Source organism: Pomacea canaliculata, linkage group LG11 (assembly GCF_003073045.1).
Source record: "Pomacea canaliculata isolate SZHN2017 linkage group LG11, ASM307304v1, whole genome shotgun sequence".
In the NCBI taxonomy this organism is placed as follows: Eukaryota; Metazoa; Mollusca; class Gastropoda; order Architaenioglossa; family Ampullariidae; genus Pomacea; species Pomacea canaliculata.
This window is the reverse complement of record NC_037600.1, coordinates 16,148,522-16,165,099: the sequence shown is the minus strand read 5'-3', so window position 1 is coordinate 16,165,099 and position 16,578 is coordinate 16,148,522. Positions and strand designations below refer to the sequence as shown.

At 40.8% G+C, this 16,578-nt stretch overlaps 3 protein-coding genes across 3 annotated transcripts; all 3 read left to right on the top strand.

Moving 5' to 3' along the window:
* Positions 1-275: 275 nt before the first annotated feature.
* Positions 276-2,554, top strand: LOC112576195 (protein PFC0760c-like). Its single transcript, XM_025258476.1, has 2 exons — positions 276-531; positions 973-2,554. Exon 2 carries the CDS (start codon positions 1,440-1,442, stop codon positions 2,505-2,507), a length of 1,068 nt encoding a protein of 355 aa, XP_025114261.1. The 5' UTR covers positions 276-531; positions 973-1,439; the 3' UTR covers positions 2,508-2,554.
* Positions 2,555-3,951: 1,397 nt separating this feature from the next.
* LOC112575461 lies at positions 3,952-9,701 on the top strand. Its single transcript, XM_025257338.1, has 4 exons — positions 3,952-4,093; positions 5,258-5,337; positions 7,867-7,968; positions 8,309-9,701. Exons 2-4 carry the CDS (start codon positions 5,283-5,285, stop codon positions 9,193-9,195), a joined length of 1,044 nt encoding a protein of 347 aa, XP_025113123.1. The 5' UTR covers positions 3,952-4,093; positions 5,258-5,282; the 3' UTR covers positions 9,196-9,701.
* Positions 9,702-11,450: 1,749 nt separating this feature from the next.
* Positions 11,451-13,850, top strand: LOC112575437. The gene is made up of 4 exons (XM_025257309.1): positions 11,451-11,749; positions 11,888-11,975; positions 12,616-12,717; positions 12,882-13,850. Exons 2-4 carry the CDS (start codon positions 11,921-11,923, stop codon positions 13,766-13,768), a joined length of 1,044 nt encoding a protein of 347 aa, XP_025113094.1. The 5' UTR covers positions 11,451-11,749; positions 11,888-11,920; the 3' UTR covers positions 13,769-13,850.
* The last annotated feature ends 2,728 nt before the right edge of the window (positions 13,851-16,578 follow it).

The window sequence follows — 16,578 nt, the reverse complement described above, 5'->3', positions numbered from 1 at the left end:
TCGGGCTGTTACCCGGTGGTCTCCCCCTGGCCATGGTTGACTCGCGGCCGCTTACGTCAGGTGTTGTCGTTAGCGTCGACTGGCCACTGGTGATGAATAGGGCGGCCAGACATTTGGCGCGCCAGTCGGGCCGATATGCTGCCAGCTTGACCAGTTCACTGCTTTTATCATTGTAATCAAGCCTACCCCAACCGAATAACACACTAACTATACCAAATACACAAAATGCCACAAAAAGTAGAAAACATATTTTCTACAATGATGATGATGATGATAATGATGATGATGCAGAAGCGTCAGACGAGAAGATCCCGCGGCCGTTGACTCCACCGCCACTTAGGAATGTACCCGTGACTCTACACTCCACTGATGATGAGGAGGAGGAGGAAGAGGAGGACGACGACGACGAAGAAGAAGACGACGACGCAGAAGCGTCAGACGAGGAGATCCCGCGGCCGTTGACTCCACCGCGACTTAGGAATGTACCCGTGACTCTACCCGTCTTGTTCGATCTGGAAACTACAGGACTAGGTATGCAACGACACCTTCGGGTACTGTGTACATCCAGACTATAACGGATAAGTCATTTAAATATTCGCGACCAAGAATTACGAAGATCAGTCTCAGAATAATTCTGGACTAGAGAGAAAACAGTGAATTTACTTTATTGTGTAACCGCTGGGGAATTACTAGACATATCCTGAATGAGGATGACATGGCGCCACAAGTACCTGAAATATGTTGTAACTTTATGTAGATACATACTTGAATCAAAATATATGTTTTTATTAATATTATCAGATAATGAGTTATTATTTAAGACTATTTAAGATTATATTTACTGTTTCTCAGTCACGCTTAATGTTTTTGTATTGTAAGGTCCATTGCATGAATAGGTCCGACTTTCTTTGACGTATTTTTTAAAAAGTTACAACTTCAACGTTGCTTTTATTTTTTTTTTCTTTGTTGCAGAGACAGATTCTCACATACTGCAGATTGCTGCATGGAGTCCAGGTAATTCCTTCTGCAGATACGTTCGACCGAAAAAGAAGATTGATTTTTTCGCGCAATTAGTTCATGGCCTGTCTTTCGATGGACGGATTTTGTACCTACACGAAGAGCCGGTGGATGCTGTAAGCATTCGCCAGGCACTGTCTGATTTTCTGGAGTTCTTACGGGATGGGCCTGTCACCCTGTTTGGCCACAATGCCAAGAGGTTCGACTGTCCCATTCTGATCAACGCCGTGAAAGCCTGCAACCTCTTGCCGGAGTATGAAAGAAAGATTTCTGGATTTGTGGATACTCTGCCTTTGTTTAGCGATGTCTACCCTGGTCTGCCTTCCTACAGACAATTTATTCTGTACGAACATTTCTTCCACGAGTCCTACACCGTACACGAGGCGGTGAGTGATGTCGAGGCGCTAAAGAAACTTCTTCAAATGCCGTGTGTTACAGAGGAAGCAATTTCCAGACACTGCTTTTGTTTCGACTACATTCTTCAGGCCGACAGACGCTTGATGCTAGAGTGGAAAATGTTGCCCAGCTGGAACTTTATGATAAGATCCGGATCTGTCAAGCTTCACATGGCGAAACGAGCAGCAGGAAGTGGACTTGGCGTACACCACCTGAGGATGGCATACAGAAAGGACGGCGAGACAGGTGTGCAGGATGTCCTCCAGCATCCCAACAGCGAGGGCAAGCCAAGGGTTACCAAGAACAAGAGGGTGCTGACACAGATTTCAAGCTACATTGCTCAAAACCCGATTGAAGATAACTTCAAGATCCTGAGAGAAGGTGGAAGCTGGCAGACAGACTATATCGATGGTGATGAGGGACAGCATGAATATGATAATGACTTCGAATTCGTGGGTGATGGCGGTGGTGATGAGGGACACCGTGAATATAATGACGACCGTCACCTTATGGGTGATGATGGTGACGAGGGACAAGTTGAGTATGATGATGGCCGTAACCTTGTAGATGATGATGACGATGATGACGGTGATGGTGACAAAGGACACAATGAGTGTGATGGTGACAGTAACCTTGTAGATGATGGTGACGATGATGATGGTGATGGTGACAAAGGACACCATGAGTGTGATGGTGACAGTAACCTTGTAGATGATGATGATGACGATGGTGATGGTGATGTTGATGGCGACAAAGGACACCATGAGTGTAACCTTGATGATGATGATGATGATGATGATGATGATGATGATGATGATGATGATGATGATCATGATGACGACGACGACGACGAGGGACACCATGAACATGACCGTGACCTTTTGTGTGATGATGCTGATCGTCGTCGTGTTGGTGGTAGCGACAGTCATCATTATCACCGTCCTCGTCGTGATGATAAACGTAAGAATAGCAGTGATAATTCTAGTGATGACGACGAGTATCCAACACGAAACAAATTTCCGAAAATAAGCCATCAAGAAGGGAAAGAGACATTAGGGAAAGACACATCTCGTTCTAACTGCTCTATTGCATGATTGTAAAGGTTAAGGTTGTGAATGTGTGAGTGTGTTTGTGTGTGTGTAGTGTGTGTGAGAGAGAGAGAGAGAGAAATTCATTTTTAGAGTCTTTTCATTGTTTCAGCTATAGTAGTCTTCTAAACATCAGCATGTCATGTTTAACTACTGATGGAACTTTGTCAGAAACTATACATTGATTGATATCTTCTCTCTGATTTTCGTCACAGATAAAACATGACTTTTGTTTACGACTAGCAGATGTGAACTTTCAATAGTACTTTAAACATTTTTGAGAAAGCTTTCAGTACAGAACTATGCATGTTATTACTGTTTTGTTTTATATCCGGCAAAAAATAAGCCGATCAAAAGTGCAGAACAATTCTATGCTGATGCTTTTCTTAAACATTGATACTGAAAGGTTGCATAGTGCCAAGAAAATAACAAGAAGTAATAAGAATATACTACACATTTCTTAACAAAGTCATGTAACAGCTAAACATAATAAAACTTTTTTTACTTCTTATGCTTTAAAAAGGCGATACAAGTGAATTGGTCAACTGAGATCCTTCATTATTGTGCTGTGGTTCTAACCCTTGCTTTCTTACAGAGCTCCTACTAATTTCCTTCTGGGATAAAAAAAAAAAAAACAAACAAAAAAATATGACCCTTTTCCTCCTCAAGGCAATTAGATTCTACTTTTGTAAATTCTTAATAGAAACGAAAGAGATATATTCCCACTGATCATTTGGAGATGTTTATAAAGTCCTTCACCTTCATAGAACAGTGACCAGGGACCTTACAAATAATTAAGCAGCATCGATCGTTCCTGTCAGACGAGTTGGAGGTTCATTGATCTTTGCTGAAAACTCTTTTCCCGAGAAAAGAATCTTTCCCACCAACACAATTACAGTCAGAAATTACTTTTCGCAAACAGGATACGCAAATTCCGATGTTGTAAAAATAATTATTTCGTTGTGCATTCAACATCAGCAAATTGCTTAGCGAGCCTTTCGTGGAACTCATGCATATATATACACACAACCAAGTTTTGCTTCTCTCTCTCTTCTTCTTCTTCTACACACGTATACACGCAGAAAAAGAGAAAACAGAGAGAAAAAAATTAAAACGAGAGGAAAGATAACTGTTAGAGTAGTCATCTAGTCTAATAGGAATATTTTTTTCCAAAGTCTCTGTATCACGAAGCCGAGTGTTCACAGTTCAAACCCATTTTTATTACCACACCACTCTACTCCTACTTCTCGTGTTTCCTGTGCTTTCTTTTAAACAGCACACCTACCACGCTACCGGCCTCATCTACTACCCCACACCACCTTACCCCAACCCCACCCCACTGCAGGCTGTGTATCCTTATGTCACCCTCTCTGTGTCACGGTTAGTCACGCACCACGTGTGTGGGATGATGAAAAATCCATTTTTCCAGGAAGCAGGTATGCCTGAAAAATGTCACATACGCGTGAAATGAAAGTATCAACGGAAAGGTAACTTCATCGCTCCGAGCCGTTGGCATATAAGGGTGGGTTCGCGAAGGTGTGGACTGATGCTCGAACGATCGTTGCACGGTCCTCATCTGCTGCATCTTCAAGGTACGTCTGTAGATATATTGATATGTGTGGTTATTTAATTAAGTTAGTCCTAGCATGGGTGATCAAATAAACAGTGAGCAGCAGTACTCTGCCTCAATACTTGATGGTCTTCTGTGTGAAATGTTATGATATATATTGTGTGGGATATGTCATATATACTTAGATTTTATTAATTTTAAAAATAAATGTACAATTAGTATTCCGCAGACTCAGGTTCACACAAGAGTATACACTACGCTCTACGCATTACTATAAACTAAAACTAAACTATTAAACAAAATACTGTAGAAATTTACTGAAAGCTGACTTGAAATGAAGTGGGCAGACGTCTTCGGAGACACACAGGTTAGAGAAAAACCAGACGACAACCGTGCTTGCAATGGCTACCATCACTGTATGCTCACAATTATTTTTCATTTAATTCTTAATTCTTGTACTCAATGGTAAGAAAATTCTGTGTTCATTCATCGATCGACTGATTGATTTGTTGAAGTGACTGCTCAGCTGCTTAGTTATTAAAGCGAATGTAGAGTTAGTTTAGGGATTCCTGGTATATCTGTTCATGTGCGACTGACACTTTGTTATTTTCGTGGAGTATTCATTGCTAAAACAAAGAACAAATAAGTCAAATAACTATAAAAATGATAATTTTATGCAAAAAATTATAAGTGATGAACGGAAAAGATCCTTTGGGATAAGGATATATCTGCATTGTTAACCTACACATATAAATAATGCTGTAAGTGTCATTGTGTTTCTTTTGCGCTTTAGCTGATAGTTTCGTGACTCTTTTTTCGCTTTCTAGGACCTACTAATATCTTTTAATTATATGTTTTCGTGAATTTATAAAGAAAATATCATCTCAACTAATATGCATGTCTTTATGAATAATAATAACTCTTTAGAGAGTAAATTGCTACATACAATACGTTTTTATTGTCTGCTTTTTCCAACACAGAGAATTTATTTTTGTTTGTAGCTTTTATTCGGAGCAAAACTGCAACAAAATATGATATGGTCACATGGTTATTCTTACACGCAGTCACGTACCGGAAGTGCCAGACTATATATCTACACTGTGAAAATTGCACATCTACAGAGTGACTATAGATTCACTTCATACAAGGTGGCTTAGGAAAATGTATTTGACCATTTGTGTTGCAGCTCTCTTGTGTTAAAAAAAATTGACATGGCGACATGCATGTCCACTTCAGGCTCGGTCTCCCAAACGAGCTTCAAGGAAGGTAAGGCAATCCTGTACATGAGTCACCTTCACATACACAAAAGCTCTGACAATTTTTTCAAAGTAAGCGTATTCTTTGTAGTTTCTTTTGCTTTTTGATTGTTTTTTGTTTTTGTTTTGTTGAGTTTTTTGGTTTTTGCTTTGGTATTGGGTTTTGTTGTTGTTGTTGTTTTTTGTTGGGTTTTTTGGTTTGTTTGTTTGCTTGTTTGTTTTTTGTTTGTTTGTTGTTGGTTTGGGGTTTTTTTGGGGTTTTTTTGCCATATTGTTGAACAAAACTTTTCTTTCAGAGTTATCCATTAGCACAACTAGAAATTAAATTTTACTTATATTTCAATAAAAATTAAAAACTTAATTTAGTATTAGATTTAACTTTCAGCGCGCCTTTCCAAACTAAAGATTTACTCGTAGCTTATGTCGCACTGGCTGCACTGAGCAACACCGCTCTATAGTCTTAGTACCTATGAAATATGCTGAAGGGAGATAATTTGAAACATCCGATGGTTTCACAACCTTGTAGCTTCCCTTTAATTCTTACATCAAAAATCAGCGGTCGCTATGTGTGGTTTGGTAAAATTTAAAAATGTTTTTACGCATGTTTATTTTTGAAAATCCCACACCTGCAAATGGGTTTGTAACAAAGTGTTGAAAGCGAAAGCCACATACAAATGAATGTTGTTTTCTCGTGCAGAAGAAGAACATATATACAGTGGCGTAGGAAGATGTTCGGCGTTGGGGGGGCAAACTCCCTGCTGACAGTGAACGGCGTTCGCGCTCGCACATTACGTAAAAAAATGGGGGGGGGGGGTACTGCACGCACGCACGTACACAGTGGTAGCATCACAACAAGCTGCTTTATTGTTAAAAGGCAAAGCAGCATTAAATAAGAAAAAACAAATTAAAGAATGACTCCCCGGCTAAAGCATTCACAAGAAATGTGATAAACGTTATAATCATATAAATCATATTAATCAAGGTTGGCAAAGTCAGTGTTCCCAAAAAACTGCGTCTTCGGTGATTTCTATTAATGAACTCCATTGCAGATCAACCCTCTCTTTAAATACATGCATAATGAGACAGTTATTCAAGCGCGTTTGTGTCATGGAGCTTCTCAGGTATGTTTTTGTTCGTTTTAAGGCAGAAAAAAACTGCGTTCTGCATACTGGCCAGGGTAGCCATCGGGTGGTAAAACAAAGGTAAAGATTAATTAAGCCTACTCACCCAACGGCTCGTGACACGCTTTGTTCTATCTCACAACAAACGCGGGGAAAATACGCTGGTTGCTGGAACCCTCTTCTAGACACCACGCCAGTTCCAGCGACAGTACACACAGCACGTGGCAAACCCCCGACTACTCCCAGAGACGGGCACAGGTCTCTCCACCACGCAAAAACTCTTCTATAGGCTCTTTCCCTACCCACAGGGCCCAGCGTCCGCGAGATAATACACGTTACAAAGAGGCACAGCCCCATACCAGAACTCGGTGTCCGCACACCGTGGGAAAATAGCCCCATCCACCCCAAAGAGAACCAAAGAGACCAGAGAGGAAGGGACGCAATGCTACCCTATAATTAAGGGCCATAAACTGGCCAGACCACCGTGGCCAGGGGACGAAACTAGGGTGGGAATGGCATCAGGGCCATCCCCTTCCTCGCTCCGCTACCCGACGGTGCTGAGCCAGCGATGCGACACGTTCTATGGCCATCTACCAAAACACGGACACATATATACAAACCAAACAGTATAACACAGATAACTTATGTTGAGTACCAGCCACAGTCGTTGATGATAAAAGAGTGCCCTTGTGTAGTTTTAGAAATGTTACTTATGCACTTCCCCCTGAGTCGTAGATTGCAATAATACCAGTCTCTCTGTCTCTAAAGAAAACTACCGATATAGGGACTCAGAGTCTTTGCCTTACTTAGTCTTAGGTGAAGTCAAAGCCGTCAATTCGCACTAAACCGTTGGTGTCTAGCAAGATGGAAGTCCTCGTGCTTCGCTAGCTTTTCACAAAGTGTAAGGGTTCCTGGCAAGACTGGGGTATTGGTATGCAACTAATTTGTTACTGGCTTTCTGTGTTCCCGATGGCCAGTGCGGCCCCTTTGGTTGTAAGCGATAGCAGATAATTTTAGGGTGACAGCGAGTGGGTGGGGAATGTTTTATGTTGGTCAAACGAAAACCGCCAAAGAAAAGGCGCCGCACTGGGGAGGGAGACCACACTCGATGTACCGATGTACTATCCGGCTGCTTTCTTCGCTCAGGCTTCAACACAGCCTGCAATTAGCATGGCAAACAATACCAACGGACTGTCCCCGATCTGATCGTCAGAGGTGTTAGAGCCTCCACTTGCCTCAGGGCCCGCTTTTGTGACGGTGATGACCGTCTCCTCTCTACTTTCCCCTACCTTTCTTCATATTGGGGGGGGGGGCAAAAGGATATTCCTGCCCCCCCTGTATTTTCCTTGGGGGGGGGCGGCTGCCCCCGCTGCCCCCCTGGTTCCTACGCCACTGATATACTGTACATATATTTACAGGAGCGTCTAACGAGGAGATTCCACCTCCTTCGCCTTCCCCGCAAATGACGAATGTACCTGTCAATACAGCCGTGGTGATTGATCTAGAAACTACAGGGTTTGGTATGATATGACCTCTAAGTGTTATCGGTATAACCAGAGGTTTGCAATAATTATTTTAACATTCGAAATGCAGCAGAAACATAATGGTAATTCTCAAAGAGGTTTAGTTATATATATATACTCCTTCACAAATATACAATATTAGGAGTAGACAACTCATCATCACCTCTTGTAAATGAGTAGAAAAGGAACTGGTTCTAGAGATTTTTATTATTACTTAAGAAAACACAAAGCCTTTTTTTAAAAAAAAAAAAGACAAACAAACAGTGAAATGATATCATACAGATCGTTACAAAAGGCACTTAAACTCTAAAGTGGAAATTATTGTTCTGTGTTGTAGGATGTTTCTCCCACATACTGCAGATTGCTGCGTTAGGACAAAATAAATCCTTCTGTAGATACGTTCTACCCAAAAAGCAGATCCATCCGGAGGCGCAAGAAGTCCATGGACTGTCCTTCAATGAGGATGAAGGACGTTTGTATCTCAACGGCCAGCCGGTGGATGCTGTGAACATACGCCAGGCTCTGTCAGAGTTTCTGGAGTTTTTAGGCGATGAAGCTGTCACACTGTTTGCTCACAACTGCAAGTTGTTTGACGCCCCCGTGCTCTTCAATGCCATGGAAGCCTGCGCCATGTTGGCGGAATTCGAAAGAAAGGTGACAGGCTTCGTAGACACGCTGCCTCTGTTTAGAGCAATCTATCCAGGTCTATCTTCCTATAGCCAAAAATCTTTGTATGAGCATTTCTTCCATGAGTCCTATGCAGCGCACGAAGCTATGAGTGATGTCACAGCGTTGAAGCGACTTCTTGACCTGGGCTTCGTTACCGGGGATGCGATTTGCTTACACTCGTTTGGTCTCGACTACGTCCGTCAGGTTGTCACACGCAGGAGAGAAACGTACAAGAATTTACAAAGCTGGAAGCCTATGATCGCTTTTGGTTCTGTCAGCTTGAACATGGCGAAACGAGCAGCGAAAAGCGGTCTCCGAGTCCACCACCTGAGGCTGGCATACAGACTCAGTGGCCACGCAGGTGTTTCCAATGTCCTCCAGCAGCCTACCGCTGATGGCACTGCAAGAGTAACCAGCACACCAAAATTTCTTCAAACGATTTCAAGCTATATTGTTACATACCCTAATGAGGATAGTTACGAGAACCACGAAGAATATGAGAATGCATTCGGTGATGATTTCGAAGATGGAGATGATGGTAGCTATGAAGGCTGATCGTGGTTTCGACGTCGAAGATGATCAGCATCGATGTCAACAAACAGTTAATAAAAATACCTTGAACAGTTAGTGTATACAATGTTCATGTTACTGAAAATATTTAAAAGTTAACAATTGTTTTCTCGCTGTATGTAGCTTTTATTTGCAAGCTCTTTAAACATTTATTTATTAGATCTGCAGAAAGTTTTAATTATTTGTACAGTCTGTTTATCAAATGTACTTTATTAGTAATCAGTACTATGCTATGCTATGCTATGTTAAATATACCGATTTAAATAAACTGTCGCCGGCCAGCATTTCATTTCCCAGCAAGACACGGCAAGTGCCGAGACTCTCCGTGTAGAGGGGTTAATGTTGCGTCTTCCTAGACGGGTGTGGTATTCGTATTTTTGTGCATCTCGGGTTTTTTGGTGTTGAATTTTTCATGTGGTCAGGTAGTGGGCTGAACGAATATTATCGGAGGGGTATTATTTGTTACAAATCTGAATTAAAACATGCATTATTACTTTCCCCTAACTCTGTATTGTTTGGTGTGTGTGTGTGTGTGATTTGTAAGTGTTCTACGTATCTTCTGAACTTGCATGGGCACGAAAGGGTACACGTGAATGTTACATGTATCCTCTGAGCGTGCATTATTTTGAGAGATTTTACATGTTCTCTCTCTTAGTCATATAAACAAGCCCTTTAGACTATAAAGATCACCTAAATATTTTCATTGAATTTCACAGTTTGGTTTTCTCTGGCGCACGCGCGACACACACACACATGTACCTGCTGTTCTATATACACAGATCTTATCAACTAATAATTAATCCATATATCTGTTATTCCGCAAGTGTACTGTCAGTACACCTTTCCAACCTGCCTATCACCGACAGTCGCACATCAGCTTTACTTAGCTTTACCTAAACTAAGAATCAGAAACTTTGCTTTACAATCAGACATCATGACATGGACAAGCTCTGTGAAAGCAGCAACATCACAATCAGACAGTCGAGCTTCAAAAAGTTCACATACTCTCGACCATAATCTTCACTTCTCAAAAGGGATGTCAGCATGAGCTGAGACAAGAAGGTAGGTAAGTAATTCCAGTTCTTATTCAGTTGAGCAGCTTAGTGAATATGAAACAGCTATAAATTGTCATTTTTTTTTTAAATACAAAGATTAGTAAAGAATTGTAATGAAAAATATAGTCAGAAAAACTACTGGTTTCAGCTGTATAAATGTTCACAGTGTCAGCCGTACTACACTAATCCTATTCAGTTTTCTTTGAAAGTTCTGAAGCGCACATGTCCATACCAATATGCTATATAATGTTATTCATGATTGACCTGAAGAACAAGGGTCAATCTCTGTATCACACAGCCGAGTGTTCACAGTTCAAACCCACTTTTTACTAACACTAGTCTACTCCTAATCTCATGTTTCCTGTGCTTATTTTTTAAACAGCACACCTACCACACTACTCGCTCATCTGCTACCTCACCCAACCCACCCACTGCATCACACATGTCATCAGGTTGCTGGCATGTCTGTCAGTCAATGAGTCCCAGTCACCTTGAGGACACTCGCGTACGCGTACCCGCCTACACATTTGCTCGTTCTTTCTTCAGAAAATGGCTCTGCCTCTTGTGTAGGCTTCTATATATTTAAAGATATTAAATAATTTATACTATAGCAACTAATAAAAATACATCAGTCAATCCTTACTCTTATCTAAAACATCTGACTTAAACACTGTCTTGAAGGAAAATTCCTTTTCTTGGTTGAAGATCAACTACAAAATTAATAATTTTTATATTCCTGCACAACACTACATTCTCTGAATCAACAGTCACTGGGGACTAATGTTCCATAATCCAAATATAGCTTTCATCCACACACACACACTCTCACAAGTTATCTTGAATCGTAGAAACAAACAAACAAAAGGCAGCTAACGTATCCACTCAGAGACAAAAGGATCATTAAATAATGTCTCTGTATCTGGGGACGAGCGACCTCAACTTTCCTAGGCCAAATGCTCCAGGATGCCAATAAAACTGTGCCTATAACAGTTATAAACAAGACAAAATTACTCATATATGTCTATACCACACCCGTCTAGGAGCACAAGTATATGGTGACTCGGCACTTGCCGTGTCTCTCTGGGAAGTGAAATGCTGGCTGGTGACAGTTCATTTCAATTGTCTACCCACCCCCCACCTTTTTTTTTTTTTTTTGTTCCACTATCTAAAACAAGAAACGGGTGTGGCTCAGCCACCCTGTGTATGCTTGCTGTGTACCCTTATTTCACCCCTCTGTGACACGGTTAGCCAGTCACGCACAAGCTGCATAGCGTGTGTGGGACGATGGGGAGAGACTGTCCCTCCCTGAAAAGGTCCGTTTTCCAGGAACCAGGTATCCCTGAAAAATGTGGCAGAAAACGAAAGTATCAACGGAAAAGGTAACGTCATCGCTCCGAGCCGTTGACATATAAGGATGGGTTCGCGAAGGTGTGAACTAATGTTCGAACGATCGTTGCACGCTTATCATCTGCTGCATCTTCAAGGTACGTCTGTAGATATATTTTAGTAATAAATGTACAATATATAAATGTACATCTCTACAATGTGAAAATTGCACATTTGCAGAGTGAGGTTTACTTCAAAGTGGTTTAGGAAAATGTATTTCACCATTTGATTTGCAGATCTCTCTTGTGTTCAAAAAAAAAAAAATTGACATGGCAAATTGGATTTCGACTCCAGCTTTCATCTCCCAAATGAGCGTCTGGCAAGGTGAGGCGATCCCTTATTTGTTTATACTTTATAGTATAGTAACCCTGTACCTTCACATACAGAAATACTCTGGCACTTTTTTCAAAGTTAACGTGTTCTTTGGGGCTGTGTGTGTTGATTTTTCTTTTGATTTTTGATTGCTTTTCTTTTTGTTTTGTTTTGCTTTGTTTTTTCATATTGTTGAACAAAACTTTTCTTTAAGAGTTACCCATTAGTTCCAATAAAAATTAAATTTTACTTATATTTCAATTAAATTAAAAGCTTAATTTAGTGTTAGATTTGTCTTCAGCATACCTTTCCAAACTAAAGATTTACTCGCAGCTTATGTCGCACTGGCTGCACTGAGCAACACAACTCTGTAGTCTTATCAACTATGAACCATGTTAAAGGGAGATAATTTGAAACATCCGAGGGTTTCACAACCTTGTAGCTTCCCTTTATTTCTTATATCAAATATCAGCGGTCGCTATGTGTTTTGGTAAAATTTAAAAATGTTTTTACGCATGCTTACTTTTGTAAAATCCCACACCTGCAAACAGGTTTGTAACAAAGTGTTCTTGTTGAAGGCGAAAGCCGCATACAAACGAATGTTGTTTTCTCGTGCAGAAGAAGAAAATATATACTGTACATATTTTTCCAGATGGGTCTGACGAGGAGATTCCACCTCCATCGCCTTCCCCGCAACTGAGGAATGTACCTGTAAATGCAGCCGTGGTGATTGATCTAGAAACTACAGGGCTAGGTATGTTATGACCTCTAAGTATTATCGGTATAATCAGAGGTTTGCAATAATTATTTTAACAGTCAAATGATATCATACAATGTCCGATCGTCTTTCATGCTTGTTGCGATCGTTAAAAAATGCACTTAAAATTTTAAAGATGAAATTATTGTTCTTTGTTGCAGCGATGACCTCCCACATACTGCAGATTGCTGCGTTAGGACAAAGAAAGTCCTTCTGTAGATATGTTCTACCCAAAAAACAGATCCATCCGGAGGCTGAAAGTGTCCATGGACTGTCCTTCGATGAACATGAAGGACGTTTGTATCTGAACGACCAACCGGTGGATGCTGTGAACATACGCCAGGCTCTGTCAGAGTTTCTGGAGTTTGTAGGGGATGACCCTGTCGTGCTGTTCGCTCACAACTGCAAGTGGTTTGACGCCCTCGTGCTCTTCAATGCCATGGAAGCCTGCGGCTTGTTGGCGGAATTCGAAAGCAAGGTGACAGGCTTTGTAGACACAGTACCTCTGTTTAAAGCGGTCTGTCCAGGTCTGGATTCTTACAAACAATCGGCTCTATACGATCATTTCTTCAGGGAGTCGTACGCCGCGCACGAGGCTATGAGTGATGTCAGAGCGTTGAAGCGACTTCTGGACCTTCGATGCGTGACCCGGGATGCGATTTGCTTACACTCGTTTGGGCTCGACTACGTCCATCAGGTTGTCAGACGCAGGAGAGAAACGTACAGGAATTTACAAAGCTGGAAGCCTATGATCAAAGCTCGTTCTGTCAGTTTGAACATGGCGAAGCGAGCAGCGAAAAGCGGTCTCCGAGTCCACCACTTGAGGCTGGCGTACAGACGCCATGGCCTTACAGGTGTTTACCTTGTCCTCCAGCAGCGAACCGCTGATGGCACCGCAAGAGTAACCTGCACACCAAAATTTCTTGAGCAGATTTCAAGCTATATTGTTACATACCCTAATGAGGATAGATTCGAGAACCACGACGAGTATCAGAATACATTCGGAGATGATTTCGAAGATGGGGGTGATGGTAGCTATGAAGGCTGATCGTGGCTTCGACGTCGTATATGATCAGCATCGATGTCAACAAAATGTTAATAAAAGTACCTGGTACAGTTAGTGTATATAATGTTCATGTTATTGAGAACATGTTGAAGTTAAAAATTATTTTCTTGCTGTATGTAACTTTTATTTGCAAGCTTTTTTATAATTTATTTATCAGATCTGCAGAAAGTTTTAATTATTTGTACAGTCTGTTATCACATGTACTTTATTCGTAATGTATTTATTAGTATTTATAAGTAATTATTATTTATTAATACATAGTTATGCTGTGGTCAGGTAGTGGGCTGAACGAATATTATTGGTGGTGTATTATTTGTTAACAAATCTGAATTAAACCATGTATTATCACTTTCCCTTAACCATGTATTGTCTGGTGTGTTTGTGTAATTTGTAAGCATTCTATGTATCTTCTGAGCTTGTACAGGAGTGAGAGGATATACAGTATTTAAAGTCAATGACATGACATCCGGGATCAGCCAGCAGCATGTGAACTGTAAGAATTACAATTTTCCTACAACTTTCTTTTTGTCGTTTGCACCTTCCGTCCGCAGTAAACAAATTGTGTGGATGCAGTGACAAGACTGAATCCTCTTCTCACCTGTTTGACACGAGTCGTATCCCTCCACACCATTCTCTTTACACCTCCCTGATTTCTCTCCTCCCCCTCACGTACCTGTCCTCGCCCCTCCCTTGAGGTGCGGCCATGAACGTCACGTGACCAGCAAGGCATGAACACTCAGTCAAAGACGAACGCCAGGCTTCAGTCCTCTTTTTGGACCTTTCATCGCTCTGGTCCTTACCTATGTGTCTTTGCGGAAGGAAAGATGAGGGTGTGGCCTGAAATGCATTCCTGCATTACCATAAACATTTTATTGGAAGTGCGACCCAAACACATATTCCGGGACAAAAGTGAACTGTTCATAAAGCCTTCCCCTCGCCACGCATCCCAAATTTTCTTACTCAAATGTTTTTAGACAGACTGATAGATAGCATCATTTGGTTATTACGATTTATAATCACTAATTTTATGTCTACTACTGCTCAGTTTTAGACAATAATTTGCAATTGTTGCTTTAGTGTGCTATCCTGAGGCTCAAACATAAGCTCGCCAATTACAGCAAATACTATCAAACTAAGATAGAAACTTTATTGAACTTTATTTGGTGGACAACTGTCTTTTTAAAAGAAGAATATGTAAGGCAAGAAATATATGCTAGTTGTTCATCCATTTTTGATTGACAATTTCGAGTTGAATTCAAAGAGTTAACGTACTGTTGCTCCCACCGACGACCGACTCCCTAAAAGATGTATTCACATAAATAAATAAATAAATAAATAAATAAATAAATAAATAAATATTTAAATAAATAAATAATGCGAGGCCATTTCCCTCACAGAGAGAGAGATGTTTGATTTTAGTAAAAATGTTCAAGATTTTGGCGAAATGCAAAGAAATTATCTAGGTTCTGCCAAGCAAGTCACGTTGGTTCCATATTTCCATATAATTTCCTCCACGTGACATCGTTGACAGCAAGAAGGCCGCAAACAAATCTCGTGATATACCGAGATCATGGGGTCGCAAACAAGGGGAAAAATGTTTGCACGCGCGATGTGTAAATTTATGCCAACTCATAAACGTTGCTACTATGAAATTGCTAAGCAAACAGGTTTTTTCACATTATCAGATAATGTGCCTAACTTTCTTAGAACCTGTTACTGCACTACTTGTTAATACCTCCATTAACCTTTCACCTTTTCTTCTTTCTTTTCGTCGCCTTGTCAAATAGCTAGACTGAGCTACAGGGTGTTTTTATTTATGATCCTCTTCGTCTCCCATGATGAACTACAGCGCGTTTCTTGAAACTTTATAGATTATCCTCTTTGTAAACTATTTTACCGTGGGTGTCACATTATTCGCTTCTGGTTCTTCTTGAGAAGTTTGTGAGCTCAGTTCATCACAAAGGATTTCTCTATCGTGAATTGTCATAAGAAGAATTCTTATCAAGCACTTGGGTCGGGTGCATTATTGCGTATTCATAGAAGTGAGAGAATTAAAAAAAAAAGACAAAACTTCTCACAATTTGTTTATGTTTAAATAACTACATTGACAATATTTGGCCATTTATGTTCTGAGGAATTTTTGAGTGCTGTTTTACTGAATAATAAGGCTGCTGTATTTGGCGAAGGCATAGTTTCGCGGGCGGCCCGCGGGCCGCACGTTCTCCACCCCTGACCTAGGTCTTCTTCTTCCTAGTCGCCCCCAGTGGAGCATAGGGCCTGACCTCGGTGATCACAAGGAATTTTCCATGCTCTTGTCAGGGAGGGCTAAGTACAGGCTGATAGATGGTGTGACTGGCTTACATTTGTTTCACAACAACTTGCTGACAGGTACACTCTGCAGAATGTTGACTAGGATACCGATGTGCGTGTGCGTTTTTGTTGTTTGTTTTTGTGCGTTATTGTTTGCTTTGTTATTTGCATTTGTGTGTTTGTTTGTTGGTGGTTTTGTTTTGTTCTTTTTTTTGTTGTTGTTTTGTTTTGTTGTTTTTTTTTTTTTTGTTTGAGTGTGTTTGTTTGTTTCTATGTCAGGGCTGGCTGCCTTGCCATGATGTAGCTTTAGTTGCCCCACTCATAAACACACTTGTTTTATAGGTGTTTGTTTGTGTGTTTGTTTGCTTGAAAATGTGTGTGTGTGGAACGTTTGTGTCCCCTTTATTTTCTCGTTCTCCCTCACCGCCAGTTCGTCTATTTTTTTCCCTCTCCTCTGTCTTCTTATCCTTGACTATATCCTC